The sequence below is a fragment of the Drosophila gunungcola genome, unplaced genomic scaffold (genome assembly GCF_025200985.1).
Source record: "Drosophila gunungcola strain Sukarami unplaced genomic scaffold, Dgunungcola_SK_2 000119F, whole genome shotgun sequence".
NCBI classification, from domain to species: domain Eukaryota; kingdom Metazoa; phylum Arthropoda; class Insecta; order Diptera; family Drosophilidae; genus Drosophila; species Drosophila gunungcola.
Genome location: NW_026453280.1, coordinates 25,130 through 51,525, shown reverse-complemented (window position 1 = coordinate 51,525; position 26,396 = coordinate 25,130). Strand labels below are relative to the sequence as shown.

At 34.2% G+C, this 26,396-nt stretch overlaps 1 protein-coding gene across 1 annotated transcript in view; it reads right to left on the bottom strand.

Moving 5' to 3' along the window:
• Positions 1-24,120, bottom strand: part of LOC128265394 (protein argonaute-3) — a 150,214-nt gene extending 126,094 nt beyond the window's left edge. Inside the window, exons 1-3 of the mRNA XM_053001376.1 lie at positions 23,994-24,120; positions 23,812-23,935; positions 23,548-23,752 (exon numbers count right to left, since the gene is read on the bottom strand). Of these exons, the coding sequence (XP_052857336.1) occupies positions 23,548-23,752; positions 23,812-23,859 (253 nt within the window). The 5' untranslated portion in view covers positions 23,860-23,935; positions 23,994-24,120. The remainder of the gene's footprint in view (positions 1-23,547; positions 23,753-23,811; positions 23,936-23,993) is intronic.
• Between the last annotated feature and the right edge of the window lie 2,276 nt (positions 24,121-26,396).

The window sequence follows — 26,396 nt, the reverse complement described above, 5'->3', positions numbered from 1 at the left end:
GAAAAATCGTTGTAATTTGGTATCCGTCTATCTTGGACAAGCTAAGTAACAAATGCATTATGCAGCACTTCCAATATTAGGTCCGTCGAAAGAGCACTTTACATAAATCGTTCAACGTACGACCTGTCCTGCCAGCAACTGGACCTCTTGAAATCAACACACAAAAGAGGCCTGGGAAAATTGGTTTCAAATTTTTGTCTAATAGGGAGGCGAGCTTCTCGCTGGGAACAAGTCGTCGAACAAAACGTAGCTTATCTGACATAAATCGAATGATTGTAATTGGTCCATAATTGACAAGTTCTCGAGATACTTAACTGTAGGGTAAGAACTATCCTCAAAATACACCGATACCCAATACCAATTCAACAACATTTAACACGGAAAGAAATAATCTTGTTTATTCTTCATTGTATCATTGCAATCGAACGCAAAAGGCTATAGTCCTATCTATATTAGAACACTGAAAGGTTTTCTCTCAAGTAGATAAAATTCATCCTTAAAGTGACTTTCAAATAATGAAATAAAAAATATTTCAGTACAGATTAAAAGAAAATTAAATAATTTCGAAAAATCCTACAAAAGTTTGTCGCAAAACCGAAATGTGCAAAAAAGAGAACTACACTTACGAAAACAGAGATAAATTACACTAGTTTACAGCCGAAATTCATCCAAGCCGATGATAAAAATTACGGATATACCACTAAAAAAATGTTTCTCTATGCTTTTTTTTAAAGGTTTTTTTAAGTTAAGAAAAATTGTAATACCAACAGATCAATCTTTAACACTGTCATACAGAATAATTTGATTGGATGTCATTTGTCTGCAAGAGCATACAAACTTTTTGAAAATTGTTGACTGTAAAACAGCTGCTATGCTATACCCTTGAAAACTTGAAAAAAATCCGTTGAAAAATCGTTGTAATTTGGTATCCGTCTATCTTGGACAAGCTAAGTAACAAATGCATTATGCAGCACTTCCAATATTAGGTCCGTCGAAAGAGCACTTTACATAAATCGTTCAACGTACGACCTGTCCTGCCAGCAACTGGACCTCTTGAAATCAACACACAAAAGAGGCCTGGGAAAATTGGTTTCAAGTTTTTGGCTAATAGGGAGGCGAGCTTCTCGCTGGGAACAAGTCGTCGAACAAAACGTAGCTTATCTGACATAAATCGAATGATTGTAATTGGTCCATAATTGACAAGTTCTCGAGATACTTAACTGTAGGGTAAGAACTATCCTCAAAATACACCGATACCCAATACCAATTCAACAACATTTAACACGGAAAGAAATAATCTTGTTTATTCTTCATTGTATCATTGCAATCGAACGCAAAAGGCTATAGTCCTATCTATATTAGAACACTGAAAGGTTTTCTCTCAAGTAGATAAAAATTCATCCTTAAAGTGACTTCCAAATAATGAAATAAAAAATATTTCAGACAGATTAAAAGAAAATTAAATAATTTCGAAAAATCCTACAAAAGTTTGTCGCAAAACCGAAATGTGCAAAAAAGAGAACTACACTTACGAAAACAGAGATAAATTACACTAGTTTACAGCCGAAATTCATCCAAGCCGATGATAAAAATTACGGATATACCACTAAAAAAATGTTTCTCTATGCTTTTTTTTTAAAGGTTTTTTTTAAGTTAAGAAAAATTGTAATACCAACAGATCAATCTTTAACACTGTCATACAGAATAATTTGATTGGATGTCATTTGTCTGCAAGAGCATACAAACTTTTTGAAAATTGTTGACTGTAAAACAGCTGCTATGCTATACCCTTGAAAACTTGAAAAAAATCCGTTGAAAAATCGTTGTAATTTGGTATCCGTCTATCTTGGACAAGCTAAGTAACAAATGCATTATGCAGCACTTCCAATATTAGGTCCGTCGAAAGAGCACTTTACATAAATCGTTCAACGTACGACCTGTCCTGCCAGCAACTGGACCTCTTGAAATCAACACACAAAAGAGGCCTGGGAAAATTGGTTTCAAGTTTTTGGCTAATAGGGAGGCGAGCTTCTCGCTGGGAACAAGTCGTCGAACAAAACGTAGCTTATCTGACATAAATCGAATGATTGTAATTGGTCCATAATTGACAAGTTCTCGAGATACTTAACTGTAGGGTAAGAACTATCCTCAAAATACACCGATACCCAATACCAATTCAACAACATTTAACACGGAAAGAAATAATCTTGTTTATTCTTCATTGTCTCATTGCAATCGAACGCAAAAGGCTATAGTCCTATCTATATTAGAACACTGAAAGGTTTTCTCTCAAGTAGATAAAATTCATCCTTAAAGTGACTTCCAAATAATGAAATAAAAAATATTTCAGTCAGATTAAAAGAAAATTAAATAATTTCGAAAAATCCTACAAAAGTTTGTCGCAAAACCGAAATGTGCAAAAAAGAGAACTACACTTACGAAAACAGAGATAAATTACACTAGTTTACAGCCGAAATTCATCCAAGCCGATGATAAAAATTACGGATATACCACTAAAAAAATGTTTCTCTATGCTTTTTTTTAAAGGTTTTTTTTAAGTTAAGAAAAATTGTAATACCAACAGATCAATCTTTAACACTGTCATACAGAATAATTTGATTGGATGTCATTTGTCTGCAAGAGCATACAAACTTTTTGAAAATTGTTGACTGTAAAACAGCTGCTATGCTATACCCTTGAAAACTTGAAAAAAATCCGTTGAAAAATCGTTGTAATTTGGTATCCGTCTATCTTGGACAAGCTAAGTAACAAATGCATTATGCAGCACTTCCAATATTAGGTCCGTCGAAAGAGCACTTTACATAAATCGTTCAACGTACGACCTGTCCTGCCAGCAACTGGACCTCTTGAAATCAACACACAAAAGAGGCCTGGGAAAATTGGTTTCAAGTTTTTGGCTAATAGGGAGGCGAGCTTCTCGCTGGGAACAAGTCGTCGAACAAAACGTAGCTTATCTGACATAAATCGAATGATTGTAATTGGTCCATAATTGACAAGTTCTCGAGATACTTAACTGTAGGGTAAGAACTATCCTCAAAATACACCGATACCCAATACCAATTCAACAACATTTAACACGGAAAGAAATAATCTTGTTTATTCTTCATTGTCTCATTGCAATCGAACGCAAAAGGCTATAGTCCTATCTATATTAGAACACTGAAAGGTTTTCTCTCAAGTAGATAAAATTCATCCTTAAAGTGACTTCCAAATAATGAAATAAAAAATATTTCAGACAGATTAAAAGAAAATTAAATAATTTCGAAAAATCCTACAAAAGTTTGTCGCAAAACCGAAATGTGCAAAAAAGAGAACTACACTTACGAAAACAGAGATAAATTACACTAGTTTACAGCCGAAATTCATCCAAGCCGATGATAAAAATTACGGATATACCACTAAAAAAATGTTTCTCTATGCTTTTTTTTAAAGGTTTTTTTAAGTTAAGAAAAATTGTAATACCAACAGATCAATCTTTAACACTGTCATACAGAATAATTTGATTGGATGTCATTTGTCTGCAAGAGCATACAAACTTTTTGAAAATTGTTGACTGTAAAACAGCTGCTATGCTATACCCTTGAAAACTTGAAAAAAATCCGTTGAAAAATCGTTGTAATTTGGTATCCGTCTATCTTGGACAAGCTAAGTAACAAATGCATTATGCAGCACTTCCAATATTAGGTCCGTCGAAAGAGCACTTTACATAAATCGTTCAACGTACGACCTGTCCTGCCAGCAACTGGACCTCTTGAAATCAACACACAAAAGAGGCCTGGGAAAATTGGTTTCAAGTTTTTGGCTAATAGGGAGGCGAGCTTCTCGCTGGGAACAAGTCGTCGAACAAAACGTAGCTTATCTGACATAAATCGAATGATTGTAATTGGTCCATAATTGACAAGTTCTCGAGATACTTAACTGTAGGGTAAGAACTATCCTCAAAATACACCGATACCCAATACCAATTCAACAACATTTAACACGGAAAGAAATAATCTTGTTTATTCTTCATTGTATCATTGCAATCGAACGCAAAAGGCTATAGTCCTATCTATATTAGAACACTGAAAGGTTTTCTCTCAAGTAGATAAAAATTCATCCTTAAAGTGACTTCCAAATAATGAAATAAAAAATATTTCAGACAGATTAAAAGAAAATTAAATAATTTCGAAAAATCCTACAAAAGTTTGTCGCAAAACCGAAATGTGCAAAAAAGAGAACTACACTTACGAAAACAGAGATAAATTACACTAGTTTACAGCCGAAATTCATCCAAGCCGATGATAAAAATTACGGATATACCACTAAAAAAATGTTTCTCTATGCTTTTTTTTAAAGGTTTTTTTTAAGTTAAGAAAAATTGTAATACCAACAGATCAATCTTTAACACTGTCATACAGAATAATTTGATTGGATGTCATTTGTCTGCAAGAGCATACAAACTTTTTGAAAATTGTTGACTGTAAAACAGCTGCTATGCTATACCCTTGAAAACTTGAAAAAAATCCGTTGAAAAATCGTTGTAATTTGGTATCCGTCTATCTTGGACAAGCTAAGTAACAAATGCATTATGCAGCACTTCCAATATTAGGTCCGTCGAAAGAGCACTTTACATAAATCGTTCAACGTACGACCTGTCCTGCCAGCAACTGGACCTCTTGAAATCAACACACAAAAGAGGCCTGGGAAAATTGGTTTCAAGTTTTTGGCTAATAGGGAGGCGAGCTTCTCGCTGGGAACAAGTCGTCGAACAAAACGTAGCTTATCTGACATAAATCGAATGATTGTAATTGGTCCATAATTGACAAGTTCTCGAGATACTTAACTGTAGGGTAAGAACTATCCTCAAAATACACCGATACCCAATACCAATTCAACAACATTTAACACGGAAAGAAATAATCTTGTTTATTCTTCATTGTCTCATTGCAATCGAACGCAAAAGGCTATAGTCCTATCTATATTAGAACACTGAAAGGTTTTCTCTCAAGTAGATAAAATTTATCCTTAAAGTGACTTCCAAATAATGAAATAAAAAATATTTCAGTCAGATTAAAAGAAAATTAAATAATTTCGAAAAATCCTACAAAAGTTTGTCGCAAAACCGAAATGTGCAAAAAAGAGAACTACACTTACGAAAACAGAGATAAATTACACTAGTTTACAGCCGAAATTCATCCAAGCCGATGATAAAAATTACGGATATACCACTAAAAAAATGTTTCTCTATGCTTTTTTTTAAAGGTTTTTTTAAGTTAAGAAAAATTGTAATACCAACAGATCAATCTTTAACACTGTCATACAGAATAATTTGATTGGATGTCATTTGTCTGCAAGAGCATACAAACTTTTTGAAAATTGTTGACTGTAAAACAGCTGCTATGCTATACCCTTGAAAACTTGAAAAAAATCCGTTGAAAAATCGTTGTAATTTGGTATCCGTCTATCTTGGACAAGCTAAGTAACAAATGCATTATGCAGCACTTCCAATATTAGGTCCGTCGAAAGAGCACTTTACATAAATCGTTCAACGTACGACCTGTCCTGCCAGCAACTGGACCTCTTGAAATCAACACACAAAAGAGGCCTGGGAAAATTGGTTTCAAGTTTTTGGCTAATAGGGAGGCGAGCTTCTCGCTGGGAACAAGTCGTCGAACAAAACGTAGCTTATCTGACATAAATCGAATGATTGTAATTGGTCCATAATTGACAAGTTCTCGAGATACTTAACTGTAGGGTAAGAACTATCCTCAAAATACACCGATACCCAATACCAATTCAACAACATTTAACACGGAAAGAAATAATCTTGTTTATTCTTCATTGTCTCATTGCAATCGAACGCAAAAGGCTATAGTCCTATCTATATTAGAACACTGAAAGGTTTTCTCTCAAGTAGATAAAATTCATCCTTAAAGTGACTTCCAAATAATGAAATAAAAAATATTTCAGTCAGATTAAAAGAAAATTAAATAATTTCGAAAAATCCTACAAAAGTTTGTCGCAAAACCGAAATGTGCAAAAAAGAGAACTACACTTACGAAAACAGAGATAAATTACACTAGTTTACAGCCGAAATTCATCCAAGCCGATGATAAAAATTACGGATATACCACTAAAAAAATGTTTCTCTATGCTTTTTTTTTAAAGGTTTTTTTTAAGTTAAGAAAAATTGTAATACCAACAGATCAATCTTTAACACTGTCATACAGAATAATTTGATTGGATGTCATTTGTCTGCAAGAGCATACAAACTTTTTGAAAATTGTTGACTGTAAAACAGCTGCTATGCTATACCCTTGAAAACTTGAAAAAAATCCGTTGAAAAATCGTTGTAATTTGGTATCCGTCTATCTTGGACAAGCTAAGTAACAAATGCATTATGCAGCACTTCCAATATTAGGTCCGTCGAAAGAGCACTTTACATAAATCGTTCAACGTACGACCTGTCCTGCCAGCAACTGGACCTCTTGAAATCAACACACAAAAGAGGCCTGGGAAAATTGGTTTCAAGTTTTTGGCTAATAGGGAGGCGAGCTTCTCGCTGGGAACAAGTCGTCGAACAAAACGTAGCTTATCTGACATAAATCGAATGATTGTAATTGGTCCATAATTGACAAGTTCTCGAGATACTTAACTGTAGGGTAAGAACTATCCTCAAAATACACCGATACCCAATACCAATTCAACAACATTTAACACGGAAAGAAATAATCTTGTTTATTCTTCATTGTATCATTGCAATCGAACGCAAAAGGCTATAGTCCTATCTATATTAGAACACTGAAAGGTTTTCTCTCAAGTAGATAAAAATTCATCCTTAAAGTGACTTCCAAATAATGAAATAAAAAATATTTCAGACAGATTAAAAGAAAATTAAATAATTTCGAAAAATCCTACAAAAGTTTGTCGCAAAACCGAAATGTGCAAAAAAGAGAACTACACTTACGAAAACAGAGATAAATTACACTAGTTTACAGCCGAAATTCATCCAAGCCGATGATAAAAATTACGGATATACCACTAAAAAAATGTTTCTCTATGCTTTTTTTTTAAGGTTTTTTTTAAGTTAAGAAAAATTGTAATACCAACAGATCAATCTTTAACACTGTCATACAGAATAATTTGATTGGATGTCATTTGTCTGCAAGAGCATACAAACTTTTTGAAAATTGTTGACTGTAAAACAGCTGCTATGCTATACCCTTGAAAACTTGAAAAAAATCCGTTGAAAAATCGTTGTAATTTGGTATCCGTCTATCTTGGACAAGCTAAGTAACAAATGCATTATGCAGCACTTCCAATATTAGGTCCGTCGAAAGAGCACTTTACATAAATCGTTCAACGTACGACCTGTCCTGCCAGCAACTGGACCTCTTGAAATCAACACACAAAAGAGGCCTGGGAAAATTGGTTTCAAGTTTTTGGCTAATAGGGAGGCGAGCTTCTCGCTGGGAACAAGTCGTCGAACAAAACGTAGCTTATCTGACATAAATCGAATGATTGTAATTGGTCCATAATTGACAAGTTCTCGAGATACTTAACTGTAGGGTAAGAACTATCCTCAAAATACACCGATACCCAATACCAATTCAACAACATTTAACACGGAAAGAAATAATCTTGTTTATTCTTCATTGTCTCATTGCAATCGAACGCAAAAGGCTATAGTCCTATCTATATTAGAACACTGAAAGGTTTTCTCTCAAGTAGATAAAAATTCATCCTTAAAGTGACTTCCAAATAATGAAATAAAAAATATTTCAGTCAGATTAAAAGAAAATTAAATAATTTCGAAAAATCCTACAAAAGTTTGTCGCAAAACCGAAATGTGCAAAAAAGAGAACTACACTTACGAAAACAGAGATAAATTACACTAGTTTACAGCCGAAATTCATCCAAGCCGATGATAAAAATTACGGATATACCACTAAAAAAATGTTTCTCTATGCTTTTTTTTAAAGGTTTTTTTTAAGTTAAGAAAAATTGTAATACCAACAGATCAATCTTTAACACTGTCATACAGAATAATTTGATTGGATGTCATTTGTCTGCAAGAGCATACAAACTTTTTGAAAATTGTTGACTGTAAAACAGCTGCTATGCTATACCCTTGAAAACTTGAAAAAAATCCGTTGAAAAATCGTTGTAATTTGGTATCCGTCTATCTTGGACAAGCTAAGTAACAAATGCATTATGCAGCACTTCCAATATTAGGTCCGTCGAAAGAGCACTTTACATAAATCGTTCAACGTACGACCTGTCCTGCCAGCAACTGGACCTCTTGAAATCAACACACAAAAGAGGCCTGGGAAAATTGGTTTCAAGTTTTTGGCTAATAGGGAGGCGAGCTTCTCGCTGGGAACAAGTCGTCGAACAAAACGTAGCTTATCTGACATAAATCGAATGATTGTAATTGGTCCATAATTGACAAGTTCTCGAGATACTTAACTGTAGGGTAAGAACTATCCTCAAAATACACCGATACCCAATACCAATTCAACAACATTTAACACGGAAAGAAATAATCTTGTTTATTCTTCATTGTCTCATTGCAATCGAACGCAAAAGGCTATAGTCCTATCTATATTAGAACACTGAAAGGTTTTCTCTCAAGTAGATAAAAATTCATCCTTAAAGTGACTTCCAAATAATGAAATAAAAAATATTTCAGACAGATTAAAAGAAAATTAAATAATTTCGAAAAATCCTACAAAAGTTTGTCGCAAAACCGAAATGTGCAAAAAAGAGAACTACACTTACGAAAACAGAGATAAATTACACTAGTTTACAGCCGAAATTCATCCAAGCCGATGATAAAAATTACGGATATACCACTAAAAAAATGTTTCTCTATGCTTTTTTTTAAAGGTTTTTTTAAGTTAAGAAAAATTGTAATACCAACAGATCAATCTTTAACACTGTCATACAGAATAATTTGATTGGATGTCATTTGTCTGCAAGAGCATACAAACTTTTTGAAAATTGTTGACTGTAAAACAGCTGCTATGCTATACCCTTGAAAACTTGAAAAAAATCCGTTGAAAAATCGTTGTAATTTGGTATCCGTCTATCTTGGACAAGCTAAGTAACAAATGCATTATGCAGCACTTCCAATATTAGGTCCGTCGAAAGAGCACTTTACATAAATCGTTCAACGTACGACCTGTCCTGCCAGCAACTGGACCTCTTGAAATCAACACACAAAAGAGGCCTGGGAAAATTGGTTTCAAGTTTTTGGCTAATAGGGAGGCGAGCTTCTCGCTGGGAACAAGTCGTCGAACAAAACGTAGCTTATCTGACATAAATCGAATGATTGTAATTGGTCCATAATTGACAAGTTCTCGAGATACTTAACTGTAGGGTAAGAACTATCCTCAAAATACACCGATACCCAATACCAATTCAACAACATTTAACACGGAAAGAAATAATCTTGTTTATTCTTCATTGTCTCATTGCAATCGAACGCAAAAGGCTATAGTCCTATCTATATTAGAACACTGAAAGGTTTTCTCTCAAGTAGATAAAATTCATCCTTAAAGTGACTTCCAAATAATGAAATAAAAAATATTTCAGACAGATTAAAAGAAAATTAAATAATTTCGAAAAATCCTACAAAAGTTTGTCGCAAAACCGAAATGTGCAAAAAAGAGAACTACACTTACGAAAACAGAGATAAATTACACTAGTTTACAGCCGAAATTCATCCAAGCCGATGATAAAAATTACGGATATACCACTAAAAAAATGTTTCTCTATGCTTTTTTTTAAAGGTTTTTTTTAAGTTAAGAAAAATTGTAATACCAACAGATCAATCTTTAACACTGTCATACAGAATAATTTGATTGGATGTCATTTGTCTGCAAGAGCATACAAACTTTTTGAAAATTGTTGACTGTAAAACAGCTGCTATGCTATACCCTTGAAAACTTGAAAAAAATCCGTTGAAAAATCGTTGTAATTTGGTATCCGTCTATCTTGGACAAGCTAAGTAACAAATGCATTATGCAGCACTTCCAATATTAGGTCCGTCGAAAGAGCACTTTACATAAATCGTTCAACGTACGACCTGTCCTGCCAGCAACTGGACCTCTTGAAATCAACACACAAAAGAGGCCTGGGAAAATTGGTTTCAAGTTTTTGGCTAATAGGGAGGCGAGCTTCTCGCTGGGAACAAGTCGTCGAACAAAACGTAGCTTATCTGACATAAATCGAATGATTGTAATTGGTCCATAATTGACAAGTTCTCGAGATACTTAACTGTAGGGTAAGAACTATCCTCAAAATACACCGATACCCAATACCAATTCAACAACATTTAACACGGAAAGAAATAATCTTGTTTATTCTTCATTGTCTCATTGCAATCGAACGCAAAAGGCTATAGTCCTATCTATATTAGAACACTGAAAGGTTTTCTCTCAAGTAGATTAAAATTCATCCTTAAAGTGACTTCCAAATAATGAAATAAAAAATATTTCAGACAGATTAAAAGAAAATTAAATAATTTCGAAAAATCCTACAAAAGTTTGTCGCAAAACCGAAATGTGCAAAAAAGAGAACTACACTTACGAAAACAGAGATAAATTACACTAGTTTACAGCCGAAATTCATCCAAGCCGATGATAAAAATTACGGATATACCACTAAAAAAATGTTTCTCTATGCTTTTTTTTTAAAGGTTTTTTTTAAGTTAAGAAAAATTGTAATACCAACAGATCAATCTTTAACACTGTCATACAGAATAATTTGATTGGATGTCATTTGTCTGCAAGAGCATACAAACTTTTTGAAAATTGTTGACTGTAAAACAGCTGCTATGCTATACCCTTGAAAACTTGAAAAAAATCCGTTGAAAAATCGTTGTAATTTGGTATCCGTCTATCTTGGACAAGCTAAGTAACAAATGCATTATGCAGCACTTCCAATATTAGGTCCGTCGAAAGAGCACTTTACATAAATCGTTCAACGTACGACCTGTCCTGCCAGCAACTGGACCTCTTGAAATCAACACACAAAAGAGGCCTGGGAAAATTGGTTTCAAGTTTTTGGCTAATAGGGAGGCGAGCTTCTCGCTGGGAACAAGTCGTCGAACAAAACGTAGCTTATCTGACATAAATCGAATGATTGTAATTGGTCCATAATTGACAAGTTCTCGAGATACTTAACTGTAGGGTAAGAACTATCCTCAAAATACACCGATACCCAATACCAATTCAACAACATTTAACACGGAAAGAAATAATCTTGTTTATTCTTCATTGTCTCATTGCAATCGAACGCAAAAGGCTATAGTCCTATCTATATTAGAACACTGAAAGGTTTTCTCTCAAGTAGATTAAAATTCATCCTTAAAGTGACTTCCAAATAATGAAATAAAAAATATTTCAGACAGATTAAAAGAAAATTAAATAATTTCGAAAAATCCTACAAAAGTTTGTCGCAAAACCGAAATGTGCAAAAAAGAGAACTACACTTACGAAAACAGAGATAAATTACACTAGTTTACAGCCGAAATTCATCCAAGCCGATGATAAAAATTACGGATATACCACTAAAAAAATGTTTCTCTATGCTTTTTTTTTAAAGGTTTTTTTTAAGTTAAGAAAAATTGTAATACCAACAGATCAATCTTTAACACTGTCATACAGAATAATTTGATTGGATGTCATTTGTCTGCAAGAGCATACAAACTTTTTGAAAATTGTTGACTGTAAAACAGCTGCTATGCTATACCCTTGAAAACTTGAAAAAAATCCGTTGAAAAATCGTTGTAATTTGGTATCCGTCTATCTTGGACAAGCTAAGTAACAAATGCATTATGCAGCACTTCCAATATTAGGTCCGTCGAAAGAGCACTTTACATAAATCGTTCAACGTACGACCTGTCCTGCCAGCAACTGGACCTCTTGAAATCAACACACAAAAGAGGCCTGGGAAAATTGGTTTCAAGTTTTTGGCTAATAGGGAGGCGAGCTTCTCGCTGGGAACAAGTCGTCGAACAAAACGTAGCTTATCTGACATAAATCGAATGATTGTAATTGGTCCATAATTGACAAGTTCTCGAGATACTTAACTGTAGGGTAAGAACTATCCTCAAAATACACCGATACCCAATACCAATTCAACAACATTTAACACGGAAAGAAATAATCTTGTTTATTCTTCATTGTCTCATTGCAATCGAACGCAAAAGGCTATAGTCCTATCTATATTAGAACACTGAAAGGTTTTCTCTCAAGTAGATTAAAATTCATCCTTAAAGTGACTTCCAAATAATGAAATAAAAAATATTTCAGACAGATTAAAAGAAAATTAAATAATTTCGAAAAATCCTACAAAAGTTTGTCGCAAAACCGAAATGTGCAAAAAAGAGAACTACACTTACGAAAACAGAGATAAATTACACTAGTTTACAGCCGAAATTCATCCAAGCCGATGATAAAAATTACGGATATACCACTAAAAAAATGTTTCTCTATGCTTTTTTTTAAAGGTTTTTTTTAAGTTAAGAAAAATTGTAATACCAACAGATCAATCTTTAACACTGTCATACAGAATAATTTGATTGGATGTCATTTGTCTGCAAGAGCATACAAACTTTTTGAAAATTGTTGACTGTAAAACAGCTGCTATGCTATACCCTTGAAAACTTGAAAAAAATCCGTTGAAAAATCGTTGTAATTTGGTATCCGTCTATCTTGGACAAGCTAAGTAACAAATGCATTATGCAGCACTTCCAATATTAGGTCCGTCGAAAGAGCACTTTACATAAATCGTTCAACGTACGACCTGTCCTGCCAGCAACTGGACCTCTTGAAATCAACACACAAAAGAGGCCTGGGAAAATTGGTTTCAAGTTTTTGGCTAATAGGGAGGCGAGCTTCTCGCTGGGAACAAGTCGTCGAACAAAACGTAGCTTATCTGACATAAATCGAATGATTGTAATTGGTCCATAATTGACAAGTTCTCGAGATACTTAACTGTAGGGTAAGAACTATCCTCAAAATACACCGATACCCAATACCAATTCAACAACATTTAACACGGAAAGAAATAATCTTGTTTATTCTTCATTGTCTCATTGCAATCGAACGCAAAAGGCTATAGTCCTATCTATATTAGAACACTGAAAGGTTTTCTCTCAAGTAGATTAAAAATTCATCCTTAAAGTGACTTCCAAATAATGAAATAAAAAATATTTCAGACAGATTAAAAGAAAATTAAATAATTTCGAAAAATCCTACAAAAGTTTGTCGCAAAACCGAAATGTGCAAAAAAGAGAACTACACTTACGAAAACAGAGATAAATTACACTAGTTTACAGCCGAAATTCATCCAAGCCGATGATAAAAATTACGGATATACCACTAAAAAAATGTTTCTCTATGCTTTTTTTAAAGGTTTTTTTAAGTTAAGAAAAATTGTAATACCAACAGATCAATCTTTAACACTGTCATACAGAATAATTTGATTGGATGTCATTTGTCTGCAAGAGCATACAAACTTTTTGAAAATTGTTGACTGTAAAACAGCTGCTATGCTATACCCTTGAAAACTTGAAAAAAATCCGTTGAAAAATCGTTGTAATTTGGTATCCGTCTATCTTGGACAAGCTAAGTAACAAATGCATTATGCAGCACTTCCAATATTAGGTCCGTCGAAAGAGCACTTTACATAAATCGTTCAACGTACGACCTGTCCTGCCAGCAACTGGACCTCTTGAAATCAACACACAAAAGAGGCCTGGGAAAATTGGTTTCAAGTTTTTGGCTAATAGGGAGGCGAGCTTCTCGCTGGGAACAAGTCGTCGAACAAAACGTAGCTTATCTGACATAAATCGAATGATTGTAATTGGTCCATAATTGACAAGTTCTCGAGATACTTAACTGTAGGGTAAGAACTATCCTCAAAATACACCGATACCCAATACCAATTCAACAACATTTAACACGGAAAGAAATAATCTTGTTTATTCTTCATTGTCTCATTGCAATCGAACGCAAAAGGCTATAGTCCTATCTATATTAGAACACTGAAAGGTTTTCTCTCAAGTAGATTAAAATTCATCCTTAAAGTGACTTCCAAATAATGAAATAAAAAATATTTCAGACAGATTAAAAGAAAATTAAATAATTTCGAAAAATCCTACAAAAGTTTGTCGCAAAACCGAAATGTGCAAAAAAGAGAACTACACTTACGAAAACAGAGATAAATTACACTAGTTTACAGCCGAAATTCATCCAAGCCGATGATAAAAATTACGGATATACCACTAAAAAAATGTTTCTCTATGCTTTTTTTTTAAAGGTTTTTTTTAAGTTAAGAAAAATTGTAATACCAACAGATCAATCTTTAACACTGTCATACAGAATAATTTGATTGGATGTCATTTGTCTGCAAGAGCATACAAACTTTTTGAAAATTGTTGACTGTAAAACAGCTGCTATGCTATACCCTTGAAAACTTGAAAAAAATCCGTTGAAAAATCGTTGTAATTTGGTATCCGTCTATCTTGGACAAGCTAAGTAACAAATGCATTATGCAGCACTTCCAATATTAGGTCCGTCGAAAGAGCACTTTACATAAATCGTTCAACGTACGACCTGTCCTGCCAGCAACTGGACCTCTTGAAATCAACACACAAAAGAGGCCTGGGAAAATTGGTTTCAAGTTTTTGGCTAATAGGGAGGCGAGCTTCTCGCTGGGAACAAGTCGTCGAACAAAACGTAGCTTATCTGACATAAATCGAATGATTGTAATTGGTCCATAATTGACAAGTTCTCGAGATACTTAACTGTAGGGTAAGAACTATCCTCAAAATACACCGATACCCAATACCAATTCAACAACATTTAACACGGAAAGAAATAATCTTGTTTATTCTTCATTGTCTCATTGCAATCGAACGCAAAAGGCTATAGTCCTATCTATATTAGAACACTGAAAGGTTTTCTCTCAAGTAGATAAAATTCATCCTTAAAGTGACTTCCAAATAATGAAATAAAAAATATTTCAGACAAATTAAAAGAAAATTAAAATAATTTCGAAAAATCCTACAAAAGTTTGTCGCAAAACCGAAACGTGCAAAAAAGAGAACTACACTTACGAAAACATAGATAAATTACACTAGTTTACAGCCGAAATTCATCCAAGCCGATGATAAAAATTACGGATATACCACTAAAAAAATGTTTCTCTATGCTTCTTTTTAAAGGTTTTTTTTAAGTTAAGAAAAATTGTAATACCAACAGATCAATCTTTAACACTGTCATACAGAATAATTTGATTGGATGTCATTTGTCTGCAAGAGCATACAAACTTTTTGAAAATTGTTGACTGTAAAACAGCTGCTATGCTATACCCTTGAAAACTTGAAAAAAATCCGTTGAAAAATCGTTGTAATTTGGTATCCGTCTATCTTGGACAAGCTAAGTAACAAATGCATTATGCAGCACTTCCAATATTAGGTCCGTCGAAAGAGCACTTTACATAAATCGTTCAACGTACGACCTGTCCTGCCAGCAACTGGACCTCTTGAAATCAACACACAAAAGAGGCCTGGGAAAATTGGTTTCAAGTTTTTGGCTAATAGGGAGGCGAGCTTCTCGCTGGGAACAAGTCGTCGAACAAAACGTAGCTTATCTGACATAAATCGAATGATTGTAATTGGTCCATAATTGACAAGTTCTCGAGATACTTAACTGTAGGGTAAGAACTATCCTCAAAATACACCGATACCCAATACCAATTCAACAACATTTAACACGGAAAGAAATAATCTTGTTTATTCTTCATTGTCTCATTGCAATCGAACGCAAAAGGCTATAGTCCTATCTATATTAGAACACTGAAAGGTTTTCTCTCAAGTAGATTAAAATTCATCCTTAAAGTGACTTCCAAATAATGAAATAAAAAATATTTCAGACAGATTAAAAGAAAATTAAATAATTTCGAAAAATCCTACAAAAGTTTGTCGCAAAACCGAAATGTGCAAAAAAGAGAACTACACTTACGAAAACAGAGATAAATTACACTAGTTTACAGCCGAAATTCATCCAAGCCGATGATAAAAATTACGGATATACCACTAAAAAAATGTTTCTCTATGCTTTTTTTTAAAGGTTTTTTTTAAGTTAAGAAAAATTGTAATACCAACAGATCAATCTTTAACACTGTCATACAGAATAATTTGATTGGATGTCATTTGTCTGCAAGAGCATACAAACTTTTTGAAAATTGTTGACTGTAAAACAGCTGCTATGCTATACCCTTGAAAACTTGAAAAAAATCCGTTGAAAAATCGTTGTAATTTGGTATCCGTCTATCTTGGACAAGCTAAGTAACAAATGCATTATGCAGCACTTCCAATATTAGGTCCGTCGAAAGAGCACTTTACATAAATCGTTCAACGTACGACCTGTCCTGCCAGCAACTGGACCTCTTGAAATCAACACACAAAAGAGGCCTGGGAAAATTGGTTTCAAGTTTTTGGCTAATAGGGAGGCGAGCTTCTCGCTGGGAACAAGTCGTCGAACAAAACGTAGCTTATCTGACATAAATCGAATGATTGTAATTGGTCCATAATTGACAAGTTCTCGAGATACTTAACTGTAGGGTAAGAACTATCCTCAAAATACACCGATACCCAATACCAATTCAACAACATTTAACACGGAAAGAAATAATCTTGTTTATTCTTCATTGTCTCATTGCAATCGAACGCAAAAGGCTATAGTCCTATCTATATTAGAACACTGAAAGGTTTTCTCTCAAGTAGATTAAAATTCATCCTTAAAGTGACTTCCAAATAATGAAATAAAAAATATTTCAGACAGATTAAAAGAAAATTAAATAATTTCGAAAAATCCTACAAAAGTTTGTCGCAAAACCGAAATGTGCAAAAAAGAGAACTACACTTACGAAAACAGAGATAAATTACACTAGTTTACAGCCGAAATTCATCCAAGCCGATGATAAAAATTACGGATATACCACTAAAAAAATGTTTCTCTATGCTTTTTTTTAAAGGTTTTTTTTAAGTTAAGAAAAATTGTAATACCAACAGATCAATCTTTAACACTGTCATACAGAATAATTTGATTGGATGTCATTTGTCTGCAAGAGCATACAAACTTTTTGAAAATTGTTGACTGTAAAACAGCTGCTATGCTATACCCTTGAAAACTTGAAAAAAATCCGTTGAAAAATCGTTGTAATTTGGTATCCGTCTATCTTGGACAAGCTAAGTAACAAATGCATTATGCAGCACTTCCAATATTAGGTCCGTCGAAAGAGCACTTTACATAAATCGTTCAACGTACGACCTGTCCTGCCAGCAACTGGACCTCTTGAAATCAACACACAAAAGAGGCCTGGGAAAATTGGTTTCAAGTTTTTGGCTAATAGGGAGGCGAGCTTCTCGCTGGGAACAAGTCGTCGAACAAAACGTAGCTTATCTGACATAAATCGAATGATTGTAATTGGTCCATAATTGACAAGTTCTCGAGATACTTAACTGTAGGGTAAGAACTATCCTCAAAATACACCGATACCCAATACCAATTCAACAACATTTAACACGGAAAGAAATAATCTTGTTTATTCTTCATTGTCTCATTGCAATCGAACGCAAAAGGCTATAGTCCTATCTATATTAGAACACTGAAAGGTTTTCTCTCAAGTAGATTAAAATTCATCCTTAAAGTGACTTCCAAATAATGAAATAAAAAATATTTCAGACAGATTAAAAGAAAATTAAATAATTTCGAAAAATCCTACAAAAGTTTGTCGCAAAACCGAAATGTGCAAAAAAGAGAACTACACTTACGAAAACAGAGATAAATTACACTAGTTTACAGCCGAAATTCATCCAAGCCGATGATAAAAATTACGGATATACCACTAAAAAAATGTTTCTCTATGCTTTTTTTTAAAGGTTTTTTTTAAGTTAAGAAAAATTGTAATACCAACAGATCAATCTTTAACACTGTCATACAGAATAATTTGATTGGATGTCATTTGTCTGCAAGAGCATACAAACTTTTTGAAAATTGTTGACTGTAAAACAGCTGCTATGCTATACCCTTGAAAACTTGAAAAAAATCCGTTGAAAAATCGTTGTAATTTGGTATCCGTCTATCTTGGACAAGCTAAGTAACAAATGCATTATGCAGCACTTCCAATATTAGGTCCGTCGAAAGAGCACTTTACATAAATCGTTCAACGTACGACCTGTCCTGCCAGCAACTGGACCTCTTGAAATCAACACACAAAAGAGGCCTGGGAAAATTGGTTTCAAGTTTTTGGCTAATAGGGAGGCGAGCTTCTCGCTGGGAACAAGTCGTCGAACAAAACGTAGCTTATCTGACATAAATCGAATGATTGTAATTGGTCCATAATTGACAAGTTCTCGAGATACTTAACTGTAGGGTAAGAACTATCCTCAAAATACACCGATACCCAATACCAATTCAACAACATTTAACACGGAAAGAAATAATCTTGTTTATTCTTCATTGTCTCATTGCAATCGAACGCAAAAGGCTATAGTCCTATCTATATTAGAACACTGAAAGGTTTTCTCTCAAGTAGATTAAAATTCATCCTTAAAGTGACTTCCAAATAATGAAATAAAAAATATTTCAGACAGATTAAAAGAAAATTAAATAATTTCGAAAAATCCTACAAAAGTTTGTCGCAAAACCGAAATGTGCAAAAAAGAGAACTACACTTACGAAAACAGAGATAAATTACACTAGTTTACAGCCGAAATTCATCCAAGCCGATGATAAAAATTACGGATATACCACTAAAAAAATGTTTCTCTATGCTTTTTTTTAAAGGTTTTTTTTAAGTTAAGAAAAATTGTAATACCAACAGATCAATCTTTAACACTGTCATACAGAATAATTTGATTGGATGTCATTTGTCTGCAAGAGCATACAAACTTTTTGAAAATTGTTGACTGTAAAACAGCTGCTATGCTATACCCTTGAAAACTTGAAAAAAATCCGTTGAAAAATCGTTGTAATTTGGTATCCGTCTATCTTGGACAAGCTAAGTAACAAATGCATTATGCAGCACTTCCAATATTAGGTCCGTCGAAAGAGCACTTTACATAAATCGTTCAACGTACGACCTGTCCTGCCAGCAACTGGACCTCTTGAAATCAACACACAAAAGAGGCCTGGGAAAATTGGTTTCAAGTTTTTGGCTAATAGGGAGGCGAGCTTCTCGCTGGGAACAAGTCGTCGAACAAAACGTAGCTTATCTGACATAAATCGAATGATTGTAATTGGTCCATAATTGACAAGTTCTCGAGATACTTAACTGTAGGGTAAGAACTATCCTCAAAATACACCGATACCCAATACCAATTCAACAACATTTAACACGGAAAGAAATAATCTTGTTTATTCTTCATTGTCTCATTGCAATCGAACGCAAAAGGCTATAGTCCTATCTATATTAGAACACTGAAAGGTTTTCTCTCAAGTAGATTAAAATTCATCCTTAAAGTGACTTCCAAATAATGAAATAAAAAATATTTCAGACAGATTAAAAGAAAATTAAATAATTTCGAAAAATCCTACAAAAGTTTGTCGCAAAACCGAAATGTGCAAAAAAGAGAACTACACTTACGAAAACAGAGATAAATTACACTAGTTTACAGCCGAAATTCATCCAAGCCGATGATAAAAATTACGGATATACCACTAAAAAAATGTTTCTCTATGCTTTTTTTTAAAGGTTTTTTTTAAGTTAAGAAAAATTGTAATACCAACAGATCAATCTTTAACACTGTCATACAGAATAATTTGATTGGATGTCATTTGTCTGCAAGAGCATACAAACTTTTTGAAAATTGTTGACTGTAAAACAGCTGCTATGCTATACCCTTGAAAACTTGAAAAAAATCCGTTGAAAAATCGTTGTAATTTGGTATCCGTCTATCTTGGACAAGCTAAGTAACAAATGCATTATGCAGCACTTCCAATATTAGGTCCGTCGAAAGAGCACTTTACATAAATCGTTCAACGTACGACCTGTCCTGCCAGCAACTGGACCTCTTGAAATCAACACACAAAAGAGGCCTGGGAAAATTGGTTTCAAGTTTTTGGCTAATAGGGAGGCGAGCTTCTCGCTGGGAACAAGTCGTCGAACAAAACGTAGCTTATCTGACATAAATCGAATGATTGTAATTGGTCCATAATTGACAAGTTCTCGAGATACTTAACTGTAGGGTAAGAACTATCCTCAAAATACACCGATACCCAATACCAATTCAACAACATTTAACACGGAAAGAAATAATCTTGTTTATTCTTCATTGTCTCATTGCAATCGAACGCAAAAGGCTATAGTCCTATCTATATTAGAACACTGAAAGGTTTTCTCTCAAGTAGATTAAAATTCATCCTTAAAGTGACTTCCAAATAATGAAATAAAAAATATTTCAGACAGATTAAAAGAAAATTAAATAATTTCGAAAAATCCTACAAAAGTTTGTCGCAAAACCGAAATGTGCAAAAAAGAGAACTACACTTACGAAAACAGAGATAAATTACACTAGTTTACAGCCGAAATTCATCCAAGCCGATGATAAAAATTACGGATATACCACTAAAAAAATGTTTCTCTATGCTTTTTTTTAAAGGTTTTTTTTAAGTTAAGAAAAATTGTAATACCAACAGATCAATCTTTAACACTGTCATACAGAATAATTTGATTGGATGTCATTTGTCTGCAAGAGCATACAAACTTTTTGAAAATTGTTGACTGTAAAACAGCTGCTATGCTATACCCTTGAAAACTTGAAAAAAATCCGTTGAAAAATCGTTGTAATTTGGTATCCGTCTATCTTGGACAAGCTAAGTAACAAATGCATTATGCAGCACTTCCAATATTAGGTCCGTCGAAAGAGCACTTTACATAAATCGTTCAACGTACGACCTGTCCTGCCAGCAACTGGACCTCTTGAAATCAACACACAAAAGAGGCCTGGGAAAATTGGTTTCAAGTTTTTGGCTAATAGGGAGGCGAGCTTCTCGCTGGGAACAAGTCGTCGAACAAAACGTAGCTTATCTGACATAAATCGAATGATTGTAATTGGTCCATAATTGACAAGTTCTCGAGATACTTAACTGTAGGGTAAGAACTATCCTCAAAATACACCGATACCCAATACCAATTCAACAACATTTAACACGGAAAGAAATAATCTTGTTTATTCTTCATTGTCTCATTGCAATCGAACGCAAAAGGCTATAGTCCTATCTATATTAGAACACTGAAAGGTTTTCTCTCAAGTAGATTAAAATTCATCCTTAAAGTGACTTCCAAATAATGAAATAAAAAATATTTCAGACAGATTAAAAGAAAATTAAATAATTTCGAAAAATCCTACAAAAGTTTGTCGCAAAACCGAAATGTGCAAAAAAGAGAACTACACTTAAGAAAACAGAGATAAATTACACTAGTTTACAGCCGAAATTCATCCAAGCCGATGATAAAAATTACGGATATACCACTAAAAAAATTTTTCTCTATGCTTTTTTTTAAAGGTTTTTTTTAAGTTAAGAAAAATTGTAATACCAACAGATCAATCTTTAACACTGTCATACAGAATAATTTGATTGGATGTCATTTGTCTGCAAGAGCATACAAACTTTTTGAAAATTGTTGACTGTAAAACAGCTGCTATGCTATACCCTTGAAAACTTGAAAAAAATCCGTTGAAAAATCGTTGTAATTTGGTATCCGTCTATCTTGGACAAGCTAAGTAACAAATGCATTATGCAGCACTTCCAATATTAGGTCCGTCGAAAGAGCACTTTACATAAATCGTTCAACGTACGACCTGTCCTGCCAGCAACTGGACCTCTTGAAATCAACACACAAAAGAGGCCTGGGAAAATTGGTTTCAAGTTTTTGGCTAATAGGGAGGCGAGCTTCTCGCTGGGAACAAGTCGTCGAACTAAAACGTAGCTTATCTGACATAAATCGAATGATTGTAACCAATTTAATGAATAACACTTTTCTATGACCGTAAAAACATACACCGCCTAATAATTGGCATCACCAGAGTTTCGCGATTTGTAGGCGTTAGAATGGACCAAATTTTGTAACAAAATTGCGCTGCGTAGGCATAACAATCAGCATATTATATCCCAAATCTTTGGTTTTTAATGTTAAGAAAATGATCTTCATACGGACAGACATACAGACAAGCAGAAAGTCAGACAAACATGGCTAAATCAACTCCGGCTATTGATCCTAATCGAGAATATATATAAGAGTGATTTATAGCAACTTTCTTTTTGGCAGCCCTAGTTTTTGAGTTAATGCTAGATTTTTGTCTTGCAACCCTGGTTAATATTTTCAGCTAGGCCTTTAGTTTAACCATGAATCGTTTAAAAACGAACAAAGGTGGAAAATAATTGAATTTTACTATCAAAATGAGTGCTCGGTTAAGAAAGTTTATCGCGCGAGTTACCGCCTCAGCACATTCCCTCGGCGGTTCCCCACCTAAACCCCTACGGTTGGCGAGCAGCTAGAACCAAACACTTCATTGGCAACTAAGTTGCCAACCAAACAAACATCGCAGCCACTGCTGAATCCAAGCCCCATATATGCATCCGCTCCAATTACGGTTGGCGAGCAGCTAGAACCAAACACTTTATTGGCAACTAAGTTGCCAGCCAAACAAACATCGCAACCACTGCTGCATCCAAGCCCCATATATGCATCCGCTCCAATTACGATTCCCTTCCGCTAGGTCAGCATATTATATGTAAACATTAGGCTTCGAGCAAAGAATTATAAAATAAAGAATTCATTCTGATTTTAAACTTGAAGCCAGCAAGTGCAAACATTTATTTGGTCGGGTTTATCCAGGAACATTTATCAAAGAACCTTCTTATAGTTAACGCGCGCTTCTTTCATTTTATGGACAGTTTCGTCGACCTTCTCTGTCGGCTCTTTGGGGTGCTGTGATGACATTTTGCACCAAATTTACCTTATTGGACATTAAGAAATCAACACGTTCATGTAATGGGCGAAATGAAATGTCCAAGAACACCGTGAATTATCAATACCGGCAGAAATATTGGAAAGAGCATGCCAAAATTGGGCTAAGCGGATGGAGCACTTAAGCCGAAGTCGCGGCCAACACTTAAATGAAATCATCTTTAAACACTAAATTATATTGACCATACTACCGATTCAAATCAAGATTTCATTAAATTTTCTGAATTTTATGTTTTTTTTTTTTTAAGTAGTAAAGAAAGTAGTATATATATATATATATATATCTAACTCTACCACTGACTACTCTGCTATTGATACTGATCAAGAATATATATAACTCTACCCTGCTACATTCTTTACAACCAATAGAGTATACCCTTTTAGTAAACGAGTAACGGGTGTAAAAATTAGTTAAGATTAAAAAACATTTTTTTTTTCATAAATTGTTTAAATGTTGAAAAATTATAGTAAAATTGACATTTTAAATAGTACCTTTTGATCCGTGAACTGAACTGGGATAAAAAAAATCATTTTTGGCAGTACTTGGCTCCAATTCCGTTGATTTAAAATTTGTTTCAACACTATCTTTTAATTGTAACATATAATCATTAGGAATGATTTCTCCTAATGTGGTTTCGTCTCTTTTTAACGTATTTATAAGCTGGGCACGCCCACGACCGACCGAAATGTTTAAGTGCTGCAAAGTGGTTGAAAGATCAGTTCCAATATTTGTTTCTAGTCGAAGAGATTCTCCACTTGATCCAGAATGGTCCACGTCCAAGCCACTGTCGATTTCATGATCATCACTTGTAGATGAAATTTCCGATGTGCGAGTCTCTTGATTGAATAAACTCAGCAAATTTCCCCTGCCTGACATACTCTGGAAAAACAGAGAGTATAAACATAAATATTTATTTATAAGGTACCGGCTTACGAACCGGTTCGTTGAAATGTTGCAAAAGGGTTTATGTCCGAACCGGGGTTTGACAAAAAATATTTTTTTTATTAAATTACAATTCAAATTTTATTTTCATTATTTTTTGTAAGTATGTGAACCTTTAAATTTTTACGTTATGTTCACATGGACATTTAAAGATGTTAATAAAAAGGTTTTCTTTGCATCGTCCATAGCATTACTGGAAATACCACAATATAAATATACTATATTAGACAACTGAAAAAAAATTTTAAAATCTATTATTTAAATTGGCCAAATGAACGTCGATTAGTGTTATTTACGTTTATTTTATTTATTTTTTAAACTTTTTTTTTAGTAGAAGTAGAATGTATCTTAACAAAACAAAATCACCTCTTAACGAGATAAAATGGCGATCGCACTTACGACATACAAAATTTATAATATCAAATTTTGTTACGAAAACGGTTAAGCATTTGACTAAAATAATGCACTTCGTCGATCCTGTTCATTGTTCAGATCCATCGACATTTTATTAAATAATTTTAGATGAAATAGGGAATTTTTGAAAGTTTCTGCAAAATTAAAAATTATTCAAAACGCGCACCATTGCACCTTATTAAGAAAATTTACGACAGCGCGCACTGCGCGAATATAGGTATAGCTATTGGATTTGTCCACTTAAGGAATGGTTCCGAAATTAGGTAAAACCATTATATGCCAAATACGGAACGCTATACTCATAGTTCATTGAAAAAAAAGAACTTTAACAAATTTTAAAAGGTCCGTTATTTTGTAGTTATATTTTGCAAATAAATTTTTGCAAACAAAATAATAACACGAAAATACGATCAGCTAAGAATCCGATTTTGATAAAAACGTAATATGCAGTCGCGAATTTACTGCTATAAATGATATAGTCCGAAATGATATTACACCACATTATTACACAAAACAGCGAGATATTCGCATACTTTATTGAATTTTTTCCTTTCCTATACTAACAATAAGTGTATCACATCTTATGGTAATAGCCTAACTAACAGTCGCATGATTGTTACTGAGTTATGGGGCCCTGAAAATTATTTCTGGGTTGGTAGGTCATTGCGTTGTAGGCGGTTTCTGCTGGAAACCCGAGTCAAGCCTCTTGCGAGATGATTTGGGGGGACAGAGAGTTTTTTAATGTTTGTCGTTTTTTGTTTGTCTATTACATTTTTTACTTCCAGAGTGCCGAGGTCCTTGTGGATGTTTTGGTTGCGAAAATATTATGGTGCCCCAGTGATAGTTCTCAGGATTTTCGATTGTGCGCGCTGTATGATGTCTGTTGCTGCTGCTCGCATTCCCCCATAGCTGGGATCAGCACACGGTGGTATTTTATCGAATGTCTTTTTTGTTGCCCAATTCCGTCTTGTATTTTACTATCGGGTATCGGGTTCTGTCAATTTTATCCATTCATTGCTCATTGGAATCGTCATACGTTTGTCTCCACAAACTACACAGACTGATCGTATTGTGCAGTATGTCTTGGTGTGTCCATACGCCTGCCAGTTTTTAATTCTGTGGTGCAATAGGTATTGCAGGTTATAGATAGGATGCACTTCATTTTTATGTCTGGCTCCAGTTCTTTTTGTTTGTTAATTTTGTTCTTGTTACTAACATTCTTTGCAAAAAATCCGTTTTCTTTATAACACTACTGGGGCTTACCTCATTACAATGAGTCAAAATACTGTTCGCACGCAACGTCATCGTGAGCAAGACGAGAGACGGCTCTCAGTACAAAGAATTATTGCATACTTCTCTTTTAAAGTATGCATACATATGCGTATGCATACATATGCTCGCTCATAAGCAGTAACTAGCACAGCATGATCTTTAACAACGTCAACTGTATCAACAACAGAAACTGCAACTGTATCGATTTCGCGCTTAACGACATCACCAACAACTTTGTTAACGAAAGCTAGCAGCGCAAATATTAATACGTCTGCCGCTGCGCTGCCCGAAAAACAGAACAAAAATAGTGAATATGTTAAGCCGGCTGTGCAGACTGGTATGGATCGCTACATCCAAATCAAAAGGAAGCTGAGACCTCTAAATTCTAGCCTAGCTGCAATAGAAACGCCCATTTATAAAAACACAATTAAAACATTGCTAGACGCCTCTGACGTTGAGGCGGCAGAATATACTGAAACCGAGAAAATGAAATGGAAAGCTTCATGACTCCGCTCACTGCCCAGCTGGTTCTACTCGACAATCATATCGACGTAATGGTGCTTTCAGAGACACACTTTACAATTACAAATACAATTTTCAATTACGAAGCTATTCATTCTTTGGAACAATTCATCCAGATGGTAAAGCACATGGTGGAACTGGAAATCTAATCAGAAGCCGTAAAAAAAAATGAATTTGCTAAAAATTACGT